The sequence below is a fragment of the Halichondria panicea genome, chromosome 2, assembly GCF_963675165.1.
Source record: "Halichondria panicea chromosome 2, odHalPani1.1, whole genome shotgun sequence".
Taxonomy (NCBI): Eukaryota; Metazoa; Porifera; class Demospongiae; order Suberitida; family Halichondriidae; genus Halichondria; species Halichondria panicea.
In genome coordinates this window covers 5,906,901-5,924,713 of record NC_087378.1, presented here as the reverse complement: position 1 = coordinate 5,924,713, position 17,813 = coordinate 5,906,901, and the positions used below count along the sequence as shown (strand labels likewise).

Sequence of the window (17,813 nt, the reverse complement as noted above, 5' to 3'; positions counted from 1 at the left end):
AATGTAGCAGCTGTTCCAATGAAATAATACCGCCATATGGTATGTATAGATGCATGGTGTCCATAGTAACAAGCGTGTGATGATGTGGAGTAGCCATGATGATTCATAAGTCTTCCAGGGGTCACAAAAATGTTGCAGCTCATGTGTTTCCAAGAAATACGTGCCTATTGAAAGTCTGTGTATAGGTAGTGATTTGATTTATGTTGTGTCTGCACATATATCTTCTATAGGGATATTTCAAGAAATGGAAGTAATGCATGGGGACGTGGTTTCTAAATTCCAGTGAATTCTGTATGCTCAGCTATATCAGCCTAAAATACTATGAGTAGGCAGACAAATTTCTCAGAGGTTAGTGGAAGCTAGTCGTAGTCACCGGAAGAGGTGATGAAATCATAGTGTGAGTGTATAAAATAGACAAGATTTATATTTTTAGCAGTAGATCTACTGCTGCTATTCAAGTCCTTTCAATCAATGGCTGGCTTCCTTTCCAGTATTCTCTTCTGTGTAGTCATCATAGCCACAGCATGGAGTCGGCAACCATTAATTCGAGCTCCCTATGGATTGGCAAAAACTGGTAGTTTCATCATTGTCTTAAAAAAAAGGCTCATCTGAATCCAAGCTAGAAGAAGTGATCACAAAGATAAAGAATCTTACAGACGAGGCACAGATACAACGCTACACTGAGTTTATCGAGAAGACTATAACTGTGAAGATTCCAAGAGATACCCTTAGAAAGGTACCGTAATAAATCTATATAGGGTCACGCTAAATCTAAAGCTATATCTGAAGCTAAAGTAAAATGTGCATGCTATGTACTGCATGCATGCAATAATTTCATGCAGGTTCGTGATTTTCCTGAAGTTGACCACATTGAAGAAGAGGACATGGCATATGGATCGCAAAGTTCTGGAAATGAAAATGAAAAAACAGATCCTAACTGGTTTTTGGATCATCTGAACGTGCCTGTTGATCGATATGAGGAGGCAACTGTTGATGTGTATGTTCTGGACACAGGAATTCAATTTGAACATTCAGAATTTGAGAATCGAGCCAAGTATTCTGGTTACGATCCGGTGGATGAGTACCAGTACACCGTACTGAAAACACCTGATTACAAGCCACAAAGGGGAAGAGACTGCAATGGGCACGGAACTTTAGTGGCAAGTTTGATCGGTGGAAAGACATACGGTGTCGCAAAGACTGTAAATCTTTTCAGTGTTCGAGTGCTTGGGTGTGACAGAACTGCACCTTGGAGTATTGTTCTTGATGGACTTAACTTTGTGGCAAGTGAGGCTTCTAATAGCAGAAGGCCAGCTGTCATCATAATGTCCCTAAGTGGTAGCGCGCATGTTTCAGTAGACTCGTCTATTGAAATGATATTGAAGGAGAGAAATATTTTGGTGGTCACACCTGCTGGAAACTCGGTAAAACACAGAGATGCTTGTGACCATTCACCGGCACGAAATCCTGGAGTTCTCACTGTTGGTGCTATTGACCAAAATAACAAGATAACTCGAGACTCTAACTATGGAGCTTGTGTTGATATCTTTGCTCCAGGAGAAAGTATAACAGGAGCTGCACACACTTGTCCAACATGCACAGTAGATGGCGCCAGTGGTACCAGCCTTGCTGCTGCATTAGTTTGTGGCATAGCTGCTGTTCACCTTTCTCGTTCTCCGTTGATTGACCCATTGACTCTAAGACAGAAGCTCATTGACATTTCATCTGTAGGTTTGATCAACTTTACATCGGATTCTGAGGCAACTTCTCCAAACCGACTAGCTACTTTCGGTAAGTTAATTAATAGTTTTGTTTATTAATACCACTGTATAATAATTATAGCTGCATGTTTTATACATGTTTTTAACAACTGTGCAGACGGAAAAGTCATACTAAAGGCTGGATTATCATCAGCTTCTCTACAGTCAACAAACTTTCCGAGCATGTACCCAAACAGTCTCGAGTGCAAGTGGACAATCGTTGCAAATAAGGGACAATATATTGAACTTACATTTGAGTTTATAAAACTGGAAGAAGACTATGACTTTCTGACTATCAAATCTGGTTCCTCCATCACACGTTTGACCGGTAAGCTAATTCGTACAGTGACCCTAGCATGAAGTGTGAATTAATAGGTCTATAATTACATAACATGCTTGTGATACAAATTGTTTGCAACTAGATCGTGATGCTTCTTTCATTGTAGGTGATTATGGAGAGATCATGTGTGGATATGTATCAAATTCCAGTTATCTTGAACTTTATTTACACACTGATGCCACAACTAGCTCTGTGGGATTCAAAGCTGCTTACATAGCTGTCAACGAGAGCTCGTCAGTTGAAGGTACACTCCGAATGGAAAATATATCTGCATACACATAGTCACAATCTGTTGCTTAATCATTATACTTTTTTTTCCTATACAGAGTGTGTGAAGCCTATTGTGAATGACATAGTGCAGTTGGATGTTCTGGGAGCAGGACATCAGTTTGGCAATAGGTTTTCAATGAGCAAAGATTGGAAAGAATTCTTTGGTGGTCGCAGATGTGGAATGAACGTGGCTGTCCTTCATGAAGATTCCGGTGAAATTGTTCTTCAAGAGAATTACGATATTGATACAGATTATAAGCGAGAACTAGAGCTAGCTAGAAGGATTGAAAACATAAGACCTGGTTCTATAGTTGCAATGACTACTTGTGGACAAGCAATTTATCTTACATTACGTACAGAGCGAGCTATCGCCACTCTTGGCTCTTCACTAATACAGGACCTCTATAACAATGGTGGCACTTGGGCAATGATTGGTGTAAAAGGTTTCCAGCCAGGAAAAGCAATTGAGAAGATTAGCAGTACATCAACGGTGGAACTATCAACTCAAGTGAAGCTGCAGCCTTACCGTGAAGTTGGAGTACCTATCTTCGTGCAGTCAACTGGAATCAGGTTCAATAACCATGCGAAAATAATGATTGACGATGCTGAAATAGAACTTCACCCTGATATAACCAACACCAGCGGACTTTATGTTGTGACTGTACATGAAAAATCTGGTGAAGTGTTGGACAACAGGCTATTCAAGACACACTTCGAAGCTTTAGCGTCATCTCCATTTAACGATTTTGCTGATTTCATTAATGCTGTACCCAAAGGTCGCATTGTAGCTATTGCTTCCAATTTAGTGGACACCTTTGCTAATCTATCGGAAGATGCAAAGCGTGCGTGTGAGAGTATCGGTAGTCGACTCATAAGACAAGTTGAAGTTGGAGGCTCTTGGGCTATTGTTGGACGCAAAGGTGCTTCGATAGGCACTGTTCCCGAGTCTGCTAGCAACTGTGCCGATACACAAGCACTCTACTATCTTCCCGTAACTAAATTCAGTGCTGATGAATTGTGCTCAATATCTGTTACAACGTCCAGTTTTGTTTATGGTGATAATAAATGTTATAAAGGCGGTGTTTCGTCATATTTATCGGTAGGCGATCAAGTACATCCATTCAATAAGTCTACATCTCGGGGAATTACTTTGGCTATTGTTAGCACAGATTCCTGTACTATTGACCAAGTTTACACATTTGATACTCACGATTCAGAGACTGCATCTCAGGAGTTAGTGTCTTTCCTTAATGCAGTGATAGAAGGCCAGCTAGTTGTAGCAACTATTTATGATGAAGGCGCTAATAATCTGGAAAGAAATGCCGAAATTGCTCTTGAAAGCATTGGAAGTGCAATGATACGAAATGTGAAATACAGAGATGCCTGGGCCATCATTGGGAGGAAGGGAGCTACACTGGGCTCTGTTCCTGAGATATATGATAAAAACTCGGCATCCATCGGATATCATGCATATCAAACTCCATTTTTCAGATTTGGACTGCCCATTATGGTACAATCTGCAGGAACCACACATGGTAATTACGCAAAGATACTCTCTCGAGGCCAGATCGCAAATGGTGGCAGCAGTACTACGGGACTAAACGTGATTTTATTGGATGAAAAGTCAGGTCAGATTTTAGAGAGCAGAAACTTCAAGACACAAACAGATACCTCTGATTCTGAAAACTTAGTGAACTTTATCACCTCCCTTCCCGATGGTCGCATTGTTGCCATGGCGATAAAGGGAGACGCCATTGCTCACCTCTCGGAAGATGCAAAGCATGCATGTGAGAGTATTGGTAGTCGACATATAAGACAAGTTGAAGTTGGAGGCTCCTGGGCTATTGTTGGGCGCAAAGGTGCTTCGATAGGCACTGTTCCTGAGTCAGCTAGCAACTGTGCAAATGCACAAGCACTATACTACCTTCCAATCGATACCAACACTAACGACTCTTGCAGAATATCTGTTACAACATCTGGTTTTGTTAGCGGTGCTCGTGACTATGAATGCGAGCTTGGTGGTGTTTCATCTTATTTGTCAGTGGGTAGTCAAATACACCCATCTAGTGGACCCTTAACTCGAGGAATTACTCTGGCTATTGTTAACGAAGACGCATGCTCAATTGATAAAGTTCAAACGTTTGATACGTATGGATCATTAAATGGTTCTGAGAGTTTAGTGACCTTTCTCAGTGCTGTGACAGAAGGCCAGATAGTGATAGGAACAGTTTTTGATGAAGCCAGCCATCAGCTAAGCGAATATGCCAAGATTGCTCTTGAAGGTATTGGAAGTTCTCTGATAAGAAATGTGAGGCACAGAGATGCCTGGGCCATCATAGGGAGGAAGGGGGCTGCGAAACGCTCTGTTCTGGAAACTCATGATCTGTATACTGCATCTATTGGATATCACGCTCCAAGGCGTTTCTCATCAGAAACAACTGACCGCGGTAATTCATGTGATCGCGCACTTTACCTAAACTGTTAGGCTGCAATATTGAAACTTCCCTAAGTGGGGCTGAATTGTACTACGATTAAGCTTAGCTACATTTCTGCAAGACTAGATCCAGATTTAAATTTTGTTGGTGCCAATTGAAATGATATATAATTATACATACCATGCAACAGGGTTTCATACAGGATTTTTAGCTGGGAGGGGGAAACGTTTAATTGAGGAGGGTCTGGGGGTTTTCCCCTGGAACATTTTTTGAGGAATGATTATCTTAAGTGTAATTTGTGTGCTTCAAGCATACACAATCACTCACTCACCCCAGCCCGACAGGAAAGAGGGTAGATATAGAATTGTCACAGCCTTGGATGCATGGTAGGGAGTTTAGCACTGAAACAGGCACACTAGCACTGATAGCAGCTATATGTATTGGCTAGAACCTCTGGAACAGAACCAGATGCAGCTCCCTTCCTGCTTAGGCAATGCTGATAACGTTAATAAATGATAGTGGTATAGTATAGAGGTTGGTGTATTGGTCAGGGTTTCATACAGAGGGGGGGGGGGGCGCCCAGGGATTTCCCACCCCCAGCCAAAATTCTCTCCCCCCCCCCCTAGAAATCTGAAATAATGATGTCTTTCTTCTTAAAAACGTCTACAATTTCATTAATAGAACTAGACAAGTAAAATTTATGGTTTGCTTCCAATGATAGCCCAGGCTCGATATGTACCGATCTTCCAAATAATGTGTGCACTGCCAATGTTCTCAAAGCTACTTTTCCACTATTCGAAATTGTACACACCATCATAAGACATAGCAGCGACTATAATATGGCCATTTGGTCCTTTTTGTCGGCTATCTTCAGTTAAACTACCATGTGTGTTTTATATATATATATACCGTATAGCGCGACATTTTCGCGGATCCTACACGAAAATTAAATCCACGAAAATTGGTTTTTATCTGGTATAACGTGCAAAGATTTAAAGGCGTGGCTTCCGGTAAGCAGTCATTCCGCGAACATTGTGCAACGAAATGCTTTTAGAGGCCAATCCACGAAATTTTCGCGCTATACGGTAACTCACAACTGTTCTCATCAACCAAACCAGCCCATATACGATGGACAGAGGTTACTAGAAAATGTTTATGAGACATATGCGTGCCTATGTAGCCTGCGCGTGCAGCACTACATCCAGTCCATTAATTGTCGTACTTGAATTAAGCTGCTGAAATCTACAAAAAGAAGCATTTTTTTGATGTACCGATTGGAATGTAAGAAGTAGCAAAAGCCTGTGCGTTGTCTTTAACACACTCCGCCACTTCTCCCGGCAAAGCAGTCCGATAATAGCCCAAGACATATCTACATGTATCTAGGCATATCAAATGAGTTTTGCTGCCAATTTGTTCACACGCACGTTTAACCTCCTGTAAGGACATGCCCATTTGCCAAGGAATGCCACATGAGTGGCGTGTCCAACATACGGAAAAAGGATAAATCCTTAAAAGATCGTTCAAAGAAAAGGTCATAATTAGTGCCTAAGGTTAATTGTGTCCCCCCTTCTCTGGTTTTAAAAAGCGAAACGCGGATGAGATCAAAGGGATGCTTAACACCACCTGGAAAACTGTAGTAAACTATGATCCGTTCTAATCTATATGGGTCTATAGCCAAGTTAATGATCTTTACCTATAATTAAATACTGTATAGCATGTAATTTTCGTGGGGCAAAGTATTCGTGGTTTTTGTGGTTGTGGTTGAAGCTGTGACCATGAATATTTTACCCACGAATGAAGCGACCTTAATTGCCTCTGCAGTGCAATTAAGCATGCAGCAACCACGAAAATAGTATCCACGAATGTAAATTAATATTGCTCAACCACGACTGTTTTGCCCCCCGAAAATTACCTGCTATATATACGGTCAGGAGTCGAAACAAAATTATCTGCACATAATTCTTAGTTATTATCATCGCCATGCATTAAAATAATTATTAACCTACTTAAATAGTTGCCTTGAAGGTATTCCTCAGACCACCAGGAGTGTATGAACACTTTTCAAGGCCACAATGATAGTTGAGAGAGATGAGTGTCCCTACATAAAAGCAATGTTTTGGGTGGTATCCAAAGGACACTATAACTTCCCACAGTCTAGTGTGATAATTATGCCATATAATAATTGGAACTTACACAGCACAATAATTATAAAATGCTATAATTTATTGGCACTAGACTAGCTTGCATTTCCTTTGATCTCAGAGCAAATATTAAACAAAGCAGTTTTTTATAGATCTACATTGTAAAACACCATTTAATAATTGCAAGGGACACCACTTACTGTCTTCTTATAACTTAGCTATACTAAAGACTGTATACTGTTAGGTTCATGAGAGTTGATTGTAAGTTCAGAGCTAAGAATGGAGCTTGTGCTTGCAATCCATCAGTAGCCAGAATCTTTTTCAATAGTGCTGGCATCTTGGATCCTTCAAAATACCGTTTGTAGTTCCTGTTGTAAGAAATAAACAAGCAATGATAAAAATAATTACAAGGTGGACATTGGTGTAATTATAGTAGAGTGATCAATTGATTCAACATGCATTTTGGCCATTTTAAGAGTCAATGTTGTTCTTCTTTAGCCTCGTTCCCAGGCCTTATTTTTTTGTGCTGTTGATAGGTAGCAAACAAAGAATAGATAAAATGAGGCAGCAAAGAAATAAATGGGCGTACAGTTAAGAAAAGTAAGGCCTGGTTTGGGAAATCGCGTGATCCACAAGGATTTTTATGAACGTGGGCGATATGTAGCCCACAATCGTGACATAAGGTATTCTCCCACGCATTCAGACTGTACTGAGACAACCACCATGCAAGCTGTGCTGCAAGTCAGATCAGGGAACCAGCGTGGCCAGCTCTGGTGGCAGTAGCTACCTGCTAGATGATAATGATGACTAAGCTATTTTAGTCTAGATCCATTAGTTTAGATCTAGCATTTAGAAAGACACAAGAAAGATAGGTGGTGATAGTCTGAACACACAATCTAGACTAGTAGATCTAGCAAAGTTTTATTAGTCTCTACATGTACGTGGGCAGTCTAACATCTCTAGCATTGCATGCCCAGGCTCATTTTCACCCTTCTACCACCCTTTTACCCTCCGCGACTTCCCGATACAGGCTCTCCTTTTTCCTAACTCTACGTCTATTTCTTTCTTTATTCTTCCAATTAATACCGTATTTTATCTCATTGAACGACTAATACAGCTTATTGACGAAAGAAAAAGGAGAGCCTGTGTAGAGGCTACTTACTTGACTTTGGAGAGTCTTTGCAGGAGGATGCTCAATTTATCCAGAGTGTGTAGTTGCAGAAAGGAGTGATGAGAGAGGATGTGGACAGCCATGGAGAACCACTCGTCACTGGCACATGCCTTTAGAAACCGGGGAAGGAGAGCTGGGATATAGAGAGCACAGTCAAACGAAATATCGGGGTTTGGAAATAATTATATAACAGCACTATTGAAATGTTGGTGTAATGCATGTGGGGATTGGGGATTTAGCACATTCATGACGTTGTTGTGTTGATAAATCATGCAGAACCTGCCATGGAAACTATAAATATGTGTACATTTGCATACAGAAACTGCATTTGTAGGATGATAAATGACTGCTCAATGTAGTTAAGGACTGTCCCTGTGATCGTTAAGGACTTTTTTGTACAAGTGATCATATCTTTGAGATAGTTTCATATGAATCAATGAAATTTTGTAGGAATGTAGTCTCATAAAGAAGCTACATGCTGAACAAATGTGTAGGTCATGTGACCTTTGAGGGTGGTGTTACAGTGTAATTACCTTTAATTGAAAATCCGGAATGCATACAAGTGCAGCCACACCCCCAAATTTTTTTAGGAAAAAGATTTTCATTTTATCTTTCTTGTGGTGCCTGGAAAAATTGTCCAGCATTTTTAGTTCAGCGGATACTTTAAATACGCATATATAATAAGGGGGCTTTAAATAGAAAAAAACAACAGTTTCCCAGATTTATGCGTGCCTGCAAACGCTGCACAAATTCCGGATTTTCAATTAAGGTTAATTACACTGTAACACCACCCTAAAAGGTCACATGACCTACACATTTGTTCAGCATGTAGCTTCTTTATGAGACTACATTCCTACAAAATTTTATTGATTCATATGAAACTATCTCAAAGATATGATCACTTGCATATCGTGCTATTGGGCATGCCTTAACCACACTGAGTGGACATCTTAAGTACTACCGTATAGCGGGTAATTTTCGTGGGGGGTTCAACTCGAAAACAGTGATTTTGGTGAGTAAAAAATTTAGTTTGAAGTCGTTTGACTGCACTGCATTGCATGCGTTCTGGTAAGCCATGCCGCCTAAGTTTTCGTGGGGGAAATTTTCGTGGAGGTCAGCTTGCCCACGAAAATAACCAATATTTTACCCCACGAAAATTACACGCTATACGGTATGGACTAAGGAGTAAGCTATGCACTCTCATTTCTATTAACCATGCAGCTCTTGAGTAAATACAAAACTGTACATGTCCTCAGGTAACACTAACATGACTCCACGGACAGCTGCAATAGTATGTCCACAATGAGGGTAACAGTCACTTTATTAACGGGGTGGGCTAGAGTCACCAGCTGCTCAACACCAGAGTTTGTCAAAAACAGCTCCCTGCACTGATTTGAAGTTTGGCACCATAACATGTAACAACAAATAGTTTGCTAACTGCTAAGACTACTTATGAACAAGTGACTTTTAGCTTCAACATGTTCATGTACTTCAAGATAACAGCAGGAAGATCTACTTTCCTGTGAAATAGCCACCATTATAGTACTGTAGGCTATACAAATACGGTTATAACCTGTCCACTTTCTGATAGAGTGTCCTTCAACTTGTGCAATACTTCACAGACCACATCAACTGAAAAGTGATGAACGTAAAGGTGTACGTGAATCGCCTGCAGTGTAGGGATGTGAAGCTACACACTTACTTAGTGTATACGTATACAGTACCACAAATGTCTAACCTTGAGATGCGGTGATTAGAATAGCAAGCATGGAGAATGTAAGGACAATCAAATCACTGCTCCTATAAAACCTACACACCTGTACATAGGAGTTAAATGTGTATATATAAATTATGTATACATGTACATACGGTATATTAAAGGTCCATGCATGTACTCTCACTTGGGTAAATTTAAATATTGTTTTTTTACATTTTGTTGATAAAGTTGCTCAGTAATCCTCCTCAGTGTCGTTGTAAGTTGGGATTTCTGCAGGGGACAACATAATTATACATAATTTATACAGTCTGAGTGTATAGATTCCACGTACATAGAGAGATAAAAGCACATGAAAGTTGAGTGAATGAAGAGCAGAAAAGGCTGGAATTACTTGGCCTTAGCCACTAATTGGCTTTCTTCTCTTGCAGACTACTGCCCACATATTGGACTGGCTAGCTAAGTTCTCCTGCGTAAAACTGTTTCTGTACAATATTCTACATAGTTTCAGTCTTCCTGTGCTTTATTGCTGCCGGGAGCAGCTAGCTCAGGAGCAGAAAACCTTAAGAGAGTCTGGGATACCGAAGATAAAGAGCAGCTTCCAGACCGTGCGAGACAAGGGACAGGAGTGCTAAATTAGGGACAGCTGGCACCTATGCACCCCTGAAATATAAAGCTCTAAGCTTACAAAACTATAGGCTAGACTTAGTAGAAGCAAGAGCAAATCTCTCAACATCTATAGATAGTTTGGCTATCTTATGAAAGGTTCGATGTTGCTTACATATCTACATATCCTCCGCAGTGCTCAAAATTGGTGCCATTTCGGTTAGGGAGAGATTTGAAGAAGATCTAACGGCTAAGGTACAAAAATTACACAGAGTCAAGCTTAAATACAATCTTTTGATAAAGCAAAATTTGTCTGGATGCACTGTAGCTAGTGGCTCTGGTTGCTGTAGACTGTAACGGTTTGACTTCAAAAGTTGAAGGACCTGTTAGTGTGATTGTTTGGCGACACTTCAGCTCCATTCTATTCAGAAGGCTTCAAGGAAGTGCGGCCTGGGATCGAGGCTGATCAGAGTGATGAATATGCATATCATTGCACTCCAGACTGAGTAGTTAATTAGAATGTAGCATATATTATTAGAGTCATAGGAGGCTGGAACCACTTTACCTTAGCTAATTAAGGTCAATAATTGATTTCTCCTAGCCTAGTTTTTAGTGCCTGTTGGCTTAAATCTTTTAGGGGGGTCAAATGCTAATTTTGCTCAGAAGCAGAGATACAAGTACAAGTCAGTGCTCTTGTTAACCTCGATACCATGAGTGGCTTTTTATCGAGGTCAACGCATAGCTGGCATGTACGTGTACATGTATTTACTTCTGAGCAAAATCAGTGAAAATAAAATTTTACCACCCTGCAATAACGTTTTAAGCCTACAGGCATTAAAACTAGGCTTGAAGTAGTCTATAAGAGGAAATCCAATTAGTGACCTTAGGTTCTATTAGAGTGGGCCTATTATTAATTAAAAGGAGTGGTTTCCACAACATGTGTTGTTTAGCAATGACTAGAACAGTTATTCTGTGGACAGCACCAAGAAGTGTGTCCACTGCAGTCTACAGGTCTATTACAACACTCAAGAACACTACTGTCAAAGGCTGCCTTGAATGGTTCATCAGTCCCTACTACTTTGCCCCCAATCCACCTGCTGCGCTTCTGGAGTGGCCCTATCAAAGAGAGCCCGATTTTTTGTTCTGTGAGCCTTCATACTCTGTAGTTTGTCAGAAAATACTCCAGGATTACCCTGGTGTGGATGTACTGTTTGCTAAAGAGATGGCAAAACATTTGCCCCCCAAAGACTCTGAACAATTTCCTCAACTTTTGCAGCAACTAAGCGATCCCAAGGTCACCCACACGTTTCTAATACGTGATCCAACAAAGGTTATTTATTCACAATTTAAGCTTTATAAAAAGGGGGTTGCAATAGAGAAAGTAAAAGGACTATTGGAGCTATACGCTTTGTATGAGTATCTCACAGAGACACTGGGTAAGAATGCTATCGTGTTTAGCACAGACGATATACTGGCTGACCCTGACCAAATGATGAGATTGTACTGTGAAGCAATCGACATTCCTTTTGAACCACACATGATCGCGTGGGAGGAGGGAAAACTAGATACAAGAATGCCAGTGAAAGAATGGGAGTCCTATTTCGACTCATTTCAAGAATCGACGGGGTTTATCAAAAGTCCTTCAATGGACGAGAAACCTATTCCTATTCATGAGCTTCCAACTGATATGGTGGAATACATTGACACTTGTAACCCTCGTTATGAGAAACTGTTAGACAAATGCAATCGTCCATGTAAGCCTACACATTAGCTCATTAAAGTGACACTCTCATACTCCTATAAATTTGCCATAATATTAAGTTTACACCTGACTGTACACTATTACAGAAACGATAAACGCTCAATAATTACAAACACGATACCTCTTGCTTGCTGGTCTGCATGAGCACACAATAGAGAAACTGAACGCAGGGCAGCTCCAGACTAGGGTCCAGTGAGGGCAACAACTGAGAGGAGAGCTGAAGAAGCTTCTTGACTGGAGGCTTCAACTTATCAGGGTTGGAGAGTGCCTCAGTGACCAGTGTCATGAGCAGGGAGGTGACTTGGATAGACACAATTGTGGAGGGGGTGGAGAGTGGGGAACTCCATGGTAACGTTTGGGTACTGACAGACACCTGTGGTTGACAATTATAGTTACATGTATACATTGTAAACATACTGCTGTTATATGTACACGTCACCACTCAAATGTTGTATAGGATTTATGGCATGCACAGTGCAATGGGAGCTAGAGAAGGAGTTTCATGTACCAAACCAAGGTTGCTGTCGCCCTTTCCTGGGTCCAAATCTATGCCAACACCGCCACCACCATGTTAAAGCTACAAATACAGCTATTGATGACAAATTCACCATCCAGACGCAGAATGTAAACATTCAATCATGTACTGACTATATGTATACCTGATTGGGTTGAGGAGTAGTCCTCAGTCTATGGCTGTGCTCCACCTTCCTCTGTACGCTCCTCAGTCGACCCTGCGTACTAGACAGCTGGCTCACTAGACGATCTTTCTCAGTCTTCAGGGTATCCATCTGCAATATAATGGGCGTTGAGATATCATGGCAGAAATGCAACAAGTATAATAATAATGTGCAAATCTTGAGGGCACACACAGATGGGACCATACACTCTCTGTCAACTATCAAAGTTAACGTTATGTATGCACGTGCTTAGTATAAATGTACTACATTTACGACTTACGTACTTGTTGCTTCATATTTTTATTCGCTGTTCGAATCGTCTCAAAAGAGCTTTTCAGTCGTTGATTCTCTTTGACCTTCAGCTGAAAATTTTGTTCCATTTTCTCCATTTCCTTCTGGTATTCCTGCATGATTACAGTACATACCAACTATTGAGGTGGAATTTATCAATAATGTATATACATGTATATGTAATTATGACACTCAGCTGGGTTAAAGAAAGTCGGTGTGTGCACTAGTAACTGGTACAGTAGCTTAATTCACAGATAAAACACAATTGTAATACTTTAACTTACATGTAGATGAGTACGGGTAGAAATACTTAATAGAGGGATTGCATCCACATATACATTAATGACACTTAATCCCAACCCCCACACGCACACCTTGAGTCTTCGTTGGACCTCTTGCTCAATGTAGTGTGTGAGTGATTCCTGAGTGCTGGCCAATAGACCCTCCAACTCATTCATCCTCTCTTCTCTCTCCCTCAGGGCAGTCTCTCGCTCGGCAACACAAGACAGCTGCACCTGCACACGAAGAGCTCTTACAAAATACGTTTAGCTGGGGTAAAGTGATTGATTTGTGTGCGGGTATTATATTTGGCGAATGAGCCATTTGAACCGACTTGGCGGTTTTTAAGTTGGCGTCTCAGGCGTGGCTACTACAGCAGTGACGTTGTGTCCACCGGAAAACTTTAATTTGGTGGTTTTAAATTAGGCGATCTTTGGTAAATATTAATCCAGTTATACGGTATACATGTAATAATTATTGTACACTGTGTATAAGCCTCTACACAGGCTCTCCTTTTTCTGTTCTTTGCCACTAAGAACTGCATTAATTGGATCGAGTTACGCCTATTTCTTTCTTTGCTGCCTCTTTTTTTTGTTACCTCTCATTCGCCAAATATAATACCGACTACAACATATAATTATGTAGTCTATATAATTATGACTACAACAAGAAAAAAGGAATGCCAGAGAACGAGACTACACTGTCAGTGTGTGCAGTAAACAACAAACTAATTATGTTGTTGAGGGGGTTAATATCTACACTTTAAAAATTGGGAATCTCTACCTAAAGTGTACTGTACTATGATTACATGTGTGTGCCTACTAAGGAAACAAACGATAATACAACATAAATACATCACAATAACTATAAGCAGCTCGGGTCACACCCACTACAGTACATGTGATACCCTATTAGTGCGTAAATTTCAGCGCTCAAAATGTTCATGGTTGAAACAATGAGCACGAATATTTTACCCGCGAATGAAGCGAACTTGACTACCTTTACCTACAATGCAAGCAGCAACCACGAAATTATAACCCACAAATGACTAAACATTGCTCAACCACGAATGTTTTGACCACCAGAAATTACTCGCTGTACGGTACATGGTGCCGATGCTAGATCTATTGTACTTTTAGCTGATCTCGAATCTTCACGAGTTCGGATAAAACCATTTGCTCCACTGGTTCGGGAGAAGGGGAGTCTTCTTGCCTGACCCATACAATTCTTTTCCCATTGTTCTTGGACATTCTGAGCTCTTATGATTTTTGAATTTCCCCCTCAGTCGCTTTGTTGAATTTCTTCAAATAATGTCCATTCAGATTAACTGGGTTCAGAGTTCAAGAAAGCAGTAGAAAGTCATATCCATAGAGCTAGAGCTAGCTAGCTAGAGCTAGAGAACTAAGCTACGTCTATACTGTGTCTACTGTAACAATACGTCTAGTCTAGGCCTTTGCTATATTCTTAGACTGACACTTAATAAGAGGTAATTATGTTCTTATGCCTGGACAATTTTCTGTGACTAGGCGCGGGCATGGGGTACATGATTATTGTGTGTGTTAAAAGTCTGATGCAATATCAGACGCTTAATTGTCGGCTTGTGATTACTGTACTTCCCCTCTATACAGATATCCATGGAGGCAGCCAATAAGAATGCTGCCCTTCAGTGGCTGGGCAAGGCTAAGGTGGCCCTACAGGAGGGCAAGACAGAGGAGGCGGAGAGGCTGGCAAGCAAGTCACTCAAACTGTGCCCGACCGAATATACTAAAGGTGGGTACAGTAGACGTTGCCATGGTTTTCTTTTGCTTGGAAGCAAGTACATGGGTTTAGATAGCACAAACAGTAGATCTACAATGTAGCATACCCCAGCACGGCGCTAATGTAATGCTCAATCGTTTCTGAGTCTACTTCACATTTCTGCTTGTGCTAAACTTCCTGCAGAATTTCTAAACAAGCTACAGAGCTCAGAAGGGTCGACCCCGTCTAAGCCGGCCCCTCCCTCAGACTCCACTCCTCCTCCCAAGGAAGAATCCAGTAAACCCAAGGAAGAAGAACCAAAAACGTCTAAAGAGAGCTACACTCCAGAGCAAGCCAAGGCTGTGAAAAGGTGTGACCAAAAAGTCCCTATATTATACGTAATAACTGAAGTACACTAGGAAATTGTTTACATAGAAGCCAGGATCTCCGTATAGCGGGAAATTTTCTTGAGTTGCAAAATTTCGCGTTTTTCGAGGGCAGAGTAGTTAACGCGAAAATTAAAACTGGGATAAACTGGCATTGAAACACGAATATTAGAACCCACGAAAATTTATGCTGAGGGCTCTGAAGCCAAATACCGAAAATTTGCACCCGCGAAAATTTCCCGCTATACGGTATAGACCCATGCTCAATTTCTGACTTGAATCTAGAGTGCTTGTCTGCCATGACTACTATGAGATTCTGGAGGTGCCTAAAACTGCCACTGAAGCTGAGATTAAGAAGCAGTACAAACGCCTGGCACTGCAGCTCCATCCCGACAAGAACAATGCTCCTAAAGCTGATGATGCTTTCAAAGGTGTGTTTTCACTTGCTCTGTACATCATTTTAACATTGTCGTTGCTATTCAGTACAGTGTGAACACACTAGCTCTACTTCAGAACTCAATAGTCCTACATGATTTATAATTATGTTATGTACTGTACCTCTCTCAGTTAGTAATGTACAAGGTTTTCAATTTTTCCATAAAACTTTGTTTCAGTGTGAATTAAGGTTCTAGGGATCTGTAAAAGTCCTAAGTTACAAACTCTCCTTTCCTCTATTACCTAAATTGCACACTGTAAAAAGATACTCCTCCTTGTGCAGCTGTGAGCAAGGCGTATGCAGTTCTCAGTGACAAAGACAAGAGAAACGATTATGACAGGTTTGGAGAGGATGGGCTGAGGGCGACCAATGCATACGCTGAGCCAGACATTGATGCTGATCAGATGTTCAGAATGTTCTTTGGAGACTCTTTCTTTGGAAATGGTACACATCATAAGCCCTAGATCGATTCTTTAGCTATTATAAAGGAGTTTTAAGGTATATAGGAGCTTTAAGCTAGAGGTATCTTATGGACTGGACTTTTGGGGGAGGGGGGCACTTTACACATAATAATTATAATTGTACATTGAAGTAATGAACATGTACAGTAGCTCTAGAGCTGCGATGGTGTCTTCTGCATTGCCTTGTACAGTACGAGTATCAGTTATTTTTATTTTTTATAGGCTTTGGGCCATCGTATTCTGTCCATCGAGATCCGTTTGGTAGGACAGTGTACAGACGAAGGACAGGTCACAGTAGATATGGTCACAGCCATGGGGTGAGTCACACACACACACCAACTACATGTACATTCCACATGTACCATAGTCTCCTTATAATAAGCACTGTATTTGTACACTGAGATAGTTATTTGCTACGTACTTCATAGCCGAAAAGGTCCATTAAAACTATCTGAACAAACTGTAGAATTATTGCTATGTAAACTGATACGTATATATATTATAGTGTAGTGGTACACTAAGTACGCTATGCAGCCATCCAATATACCGTCTCCACAATGCACATATACAGTTACTCTGTCGGTACACATTTTTGATAATAATTATGTCTCTCTCCTATACACACACAACAGTCACATTCACATTCCCGTCAAGAGCCGGACAGTGGCTTGGCCATGCTTTGTCAGCTAGTGCCAATAGTAATTCTTCTAATTGTTGTCCTCTTTGGTAACGTATTGACTGGATTTTTCCCTTCAGCAAGTTTCTCACTGTATCAGTCAAAGTGAGTAACAACTTAATTTTTTGATTACACTTGTTGATTAATGTGTTTCAATCTCTTCAGCTCATATCCAATAAAACGATATGTCAAAGACTTTAATATTCAGTATTTTGTACAGGTAAGTATTACATTAGTCATGCTTATTGCACTCATGTTGACTGGTTTGTTAATTGCAGAAATCATTTGCTCGTGAGTATGTGTCCAATGAAAACCTGTTAGCATCAGTGGAGAAGGAGGTGATAAATGAGTACTTATGGAATCTCAATCACCATTGTAATAGTGAGAAATACTCACGGAGAAGAAGAGGTGAGGTGCATCAAAAGTTCTGCACTTTGTACGTAATTATACTTTATGTAGGAAAACAAGAAAAACCTGAAAGTTGCCAAAAGCTTGAAAAACTTAGGAAAAAACTGTCAAAGAAGATTGGAAAATAGTTTGTGTGCATTAGTTTTTATGACACTTTCAATTGTTGTATTCACCCATAGATAGTAGAGATACTATCTGTGATTCACCTTACATTATTTTGTATTTGGTTTGTGGTAATGATCGCCAAATTCAATGGTAGTCTA

The 17,813-nt window shown here is 40.5% G+C and overlaps 4 protein-coding genes across 4 annotated transcripts in view; 3 read left to right on the top strand and 1 right to left on the bottom strand.

Annotated features, from left to right (window-relative positions):
* Positions 1-12,502, top strand: part of LOC135331342 (uncharacterized) — an 80,162-nt gene extending 67,660 nt beyond the window's left edge. Inside the window, exon 2 of the mRNA XM_064526465.1 lies at positions 11,388-12,502. Within this exon, the coding sequence (XP_064382535.1) occupies positions 11,390-12,208 (819 nt within the window). The 5' untranslated portion in view covers positions 11,388-11,389 and the 3' untranslated portion in view covers positions 12,209-12,502. The remainder of the gene's footprint in view (positions 1-11,387) is intronic.
* LOC135331328 (uncharacterized) lies at positions 336-4,992 on the top strand. The gene is made up of 5 exons (XM_064526445.1): positions 336-736; positions 843-1,791; positions 1,879-2,088; positions 2,207-2,344; positions 2,427-4,992. The coding sequence occupies exons 2-5, from the start codon at positions 885-887 to the stop codon at positions 4,853-4,855; spliced, it is 3,684 nt and encodes a 1,227-aa protein (XP_064382515.1). The 5' UTR covers positions 336-736; positions 843-884; the 3' UTR covers positions 4,856-4,992.
* On the bottom strand, positions 7,086-14,720 carry LOC135331336 (coiled-coil domain-containing protein 138-like). The gene is made up of 11 exons (XM_064526459.1): positions 14,580-14,720; positions 13,542-13,682; positions 13,161-13,280; positions 12,859-12,987; positions 12,321-12,572; positions 10,048-10,104; positions 9,856-9,934; positions 9,691-9,749; positions 9,385-9,505; positions 8,109-8,250; positions 7,086-7,314 (listed from the first exon to the last, which is right to left on the bottom strand). The coding sequence occupies exons 1-11, from the start codon at positions 14,694-14,696 to the stop codon at positions 7,170-7,172; spliced, it is 1,362 nt and encodes a 453-aa protein (XP_064382529.1). The 5' UTR covers positions 14,697-14,720; the 3' UTR covers positions 7,086-7,169.
* Positions 14,721-14,789: 69 nt separating this feature from the next.
* Positions 14,790-17,810, top strand: LOC135331340 (dnaJ homolog subfamily B member 14-like). Its single transcript, XM_064526463.1, has 10 exons — positions 14,790-14,932; positions 15,075-15,216; positions 15,388-15,553; positions 15,855-16,000; positions 16,288-16,449; positions 16,689-16,783; positions 17,099-17,247; positions 17,308-17,362; positions 17,421-17,550; positions 17,602-17,810. Exons 2-10 carry the CDS (start codon positions 15,081-15,083, stop codon positions 17,676-17,678), a joined length of 1,116 nt encoding a protein of 371 aa, XP_064382533.1. The 5' UTR covers positions 14,790-14,932; positions 15,075-15,080; the 3' UTR covers positions 17,679-17,810.
* Positions 17,811-17,813: the final 3 nt, after the last annotated feature.

What these genes read in the sequence shown, in the direction of transcription:
- LOC135331340 (XM_064526463.1), top strand. Translation starts at nt 15,081, where the DNA reads ATGGAGGCAGCCAATAAGAATGCTGCCCTTCAGTGGCTGGGCAAGGCT. An exon ending in CAAGCCAAGGCTGTGAAAAG is followed by an intron (nt 15,554 to 15,854) that starts GTGTGACCAAAA and finishes ACTTGAATCTAG; the next exon opens with AGTGCTTGTCTGCCATGACT. An exon ending in AGCTGATGATGCTTTCAAAG is followed by an intron (nt 16,001 to 16,287) that starts GTGTGTTTTCAC and finishes CTCCTTGTGCAG; the next exon opens with CTGTGAGCAAGGCGTATGCA.
- LOC135331336 (XM_064526459.1), bottom strand. Translation starts at nt 14,696, where the DNA reads ATGTCCAAGAACAATGGGAAAAGAATTGTATGGGTCAGGCAAGAAGAC. An exon ending in AGCAACTTTATCAACAAAAT is followed by an intron (nt 9,935 to 10,047) that starts GTAAAAAAACAA and finishes TCCTATGTACAG; the next exon opens with GTGTGTAGGTTTTATAGGAG. An exon ending in GCAGCTGTCCGTGGAGTCAT is followed by an intron (nt 8,251 to 9,384) that starts GTTAGTGTTACC and finishes TCTATATCCCAG; the next exon opens with CTCTCCTTCCCCGGTTTCTA.
- LOC135331328 (XM_064526445.1), top strand. Translation starts at nt 885, where the DNA reads ATGGCATATGGATCGCAAAGTTCTGGAAATGAAAATGAAAAAACAGAT. An exon ending in CTCCATCACACGTTTGACCG is followed by an intron (nt 2,089 to 2,206) that starts GTAAGCTAATTC and finishes CTTTCATTGTAG; the next exon opens with GTGATTATGGAGAGATCATG. An exon ending in CGAGAGCTCGTCAGTTGAAG is followed by an intron (nt 2,345 to 2,426) that starts GTACACTCCGAA and finishes TTTCCTATACAG; the next exon opens with AGTGTGTGAAGCCTATTGTG.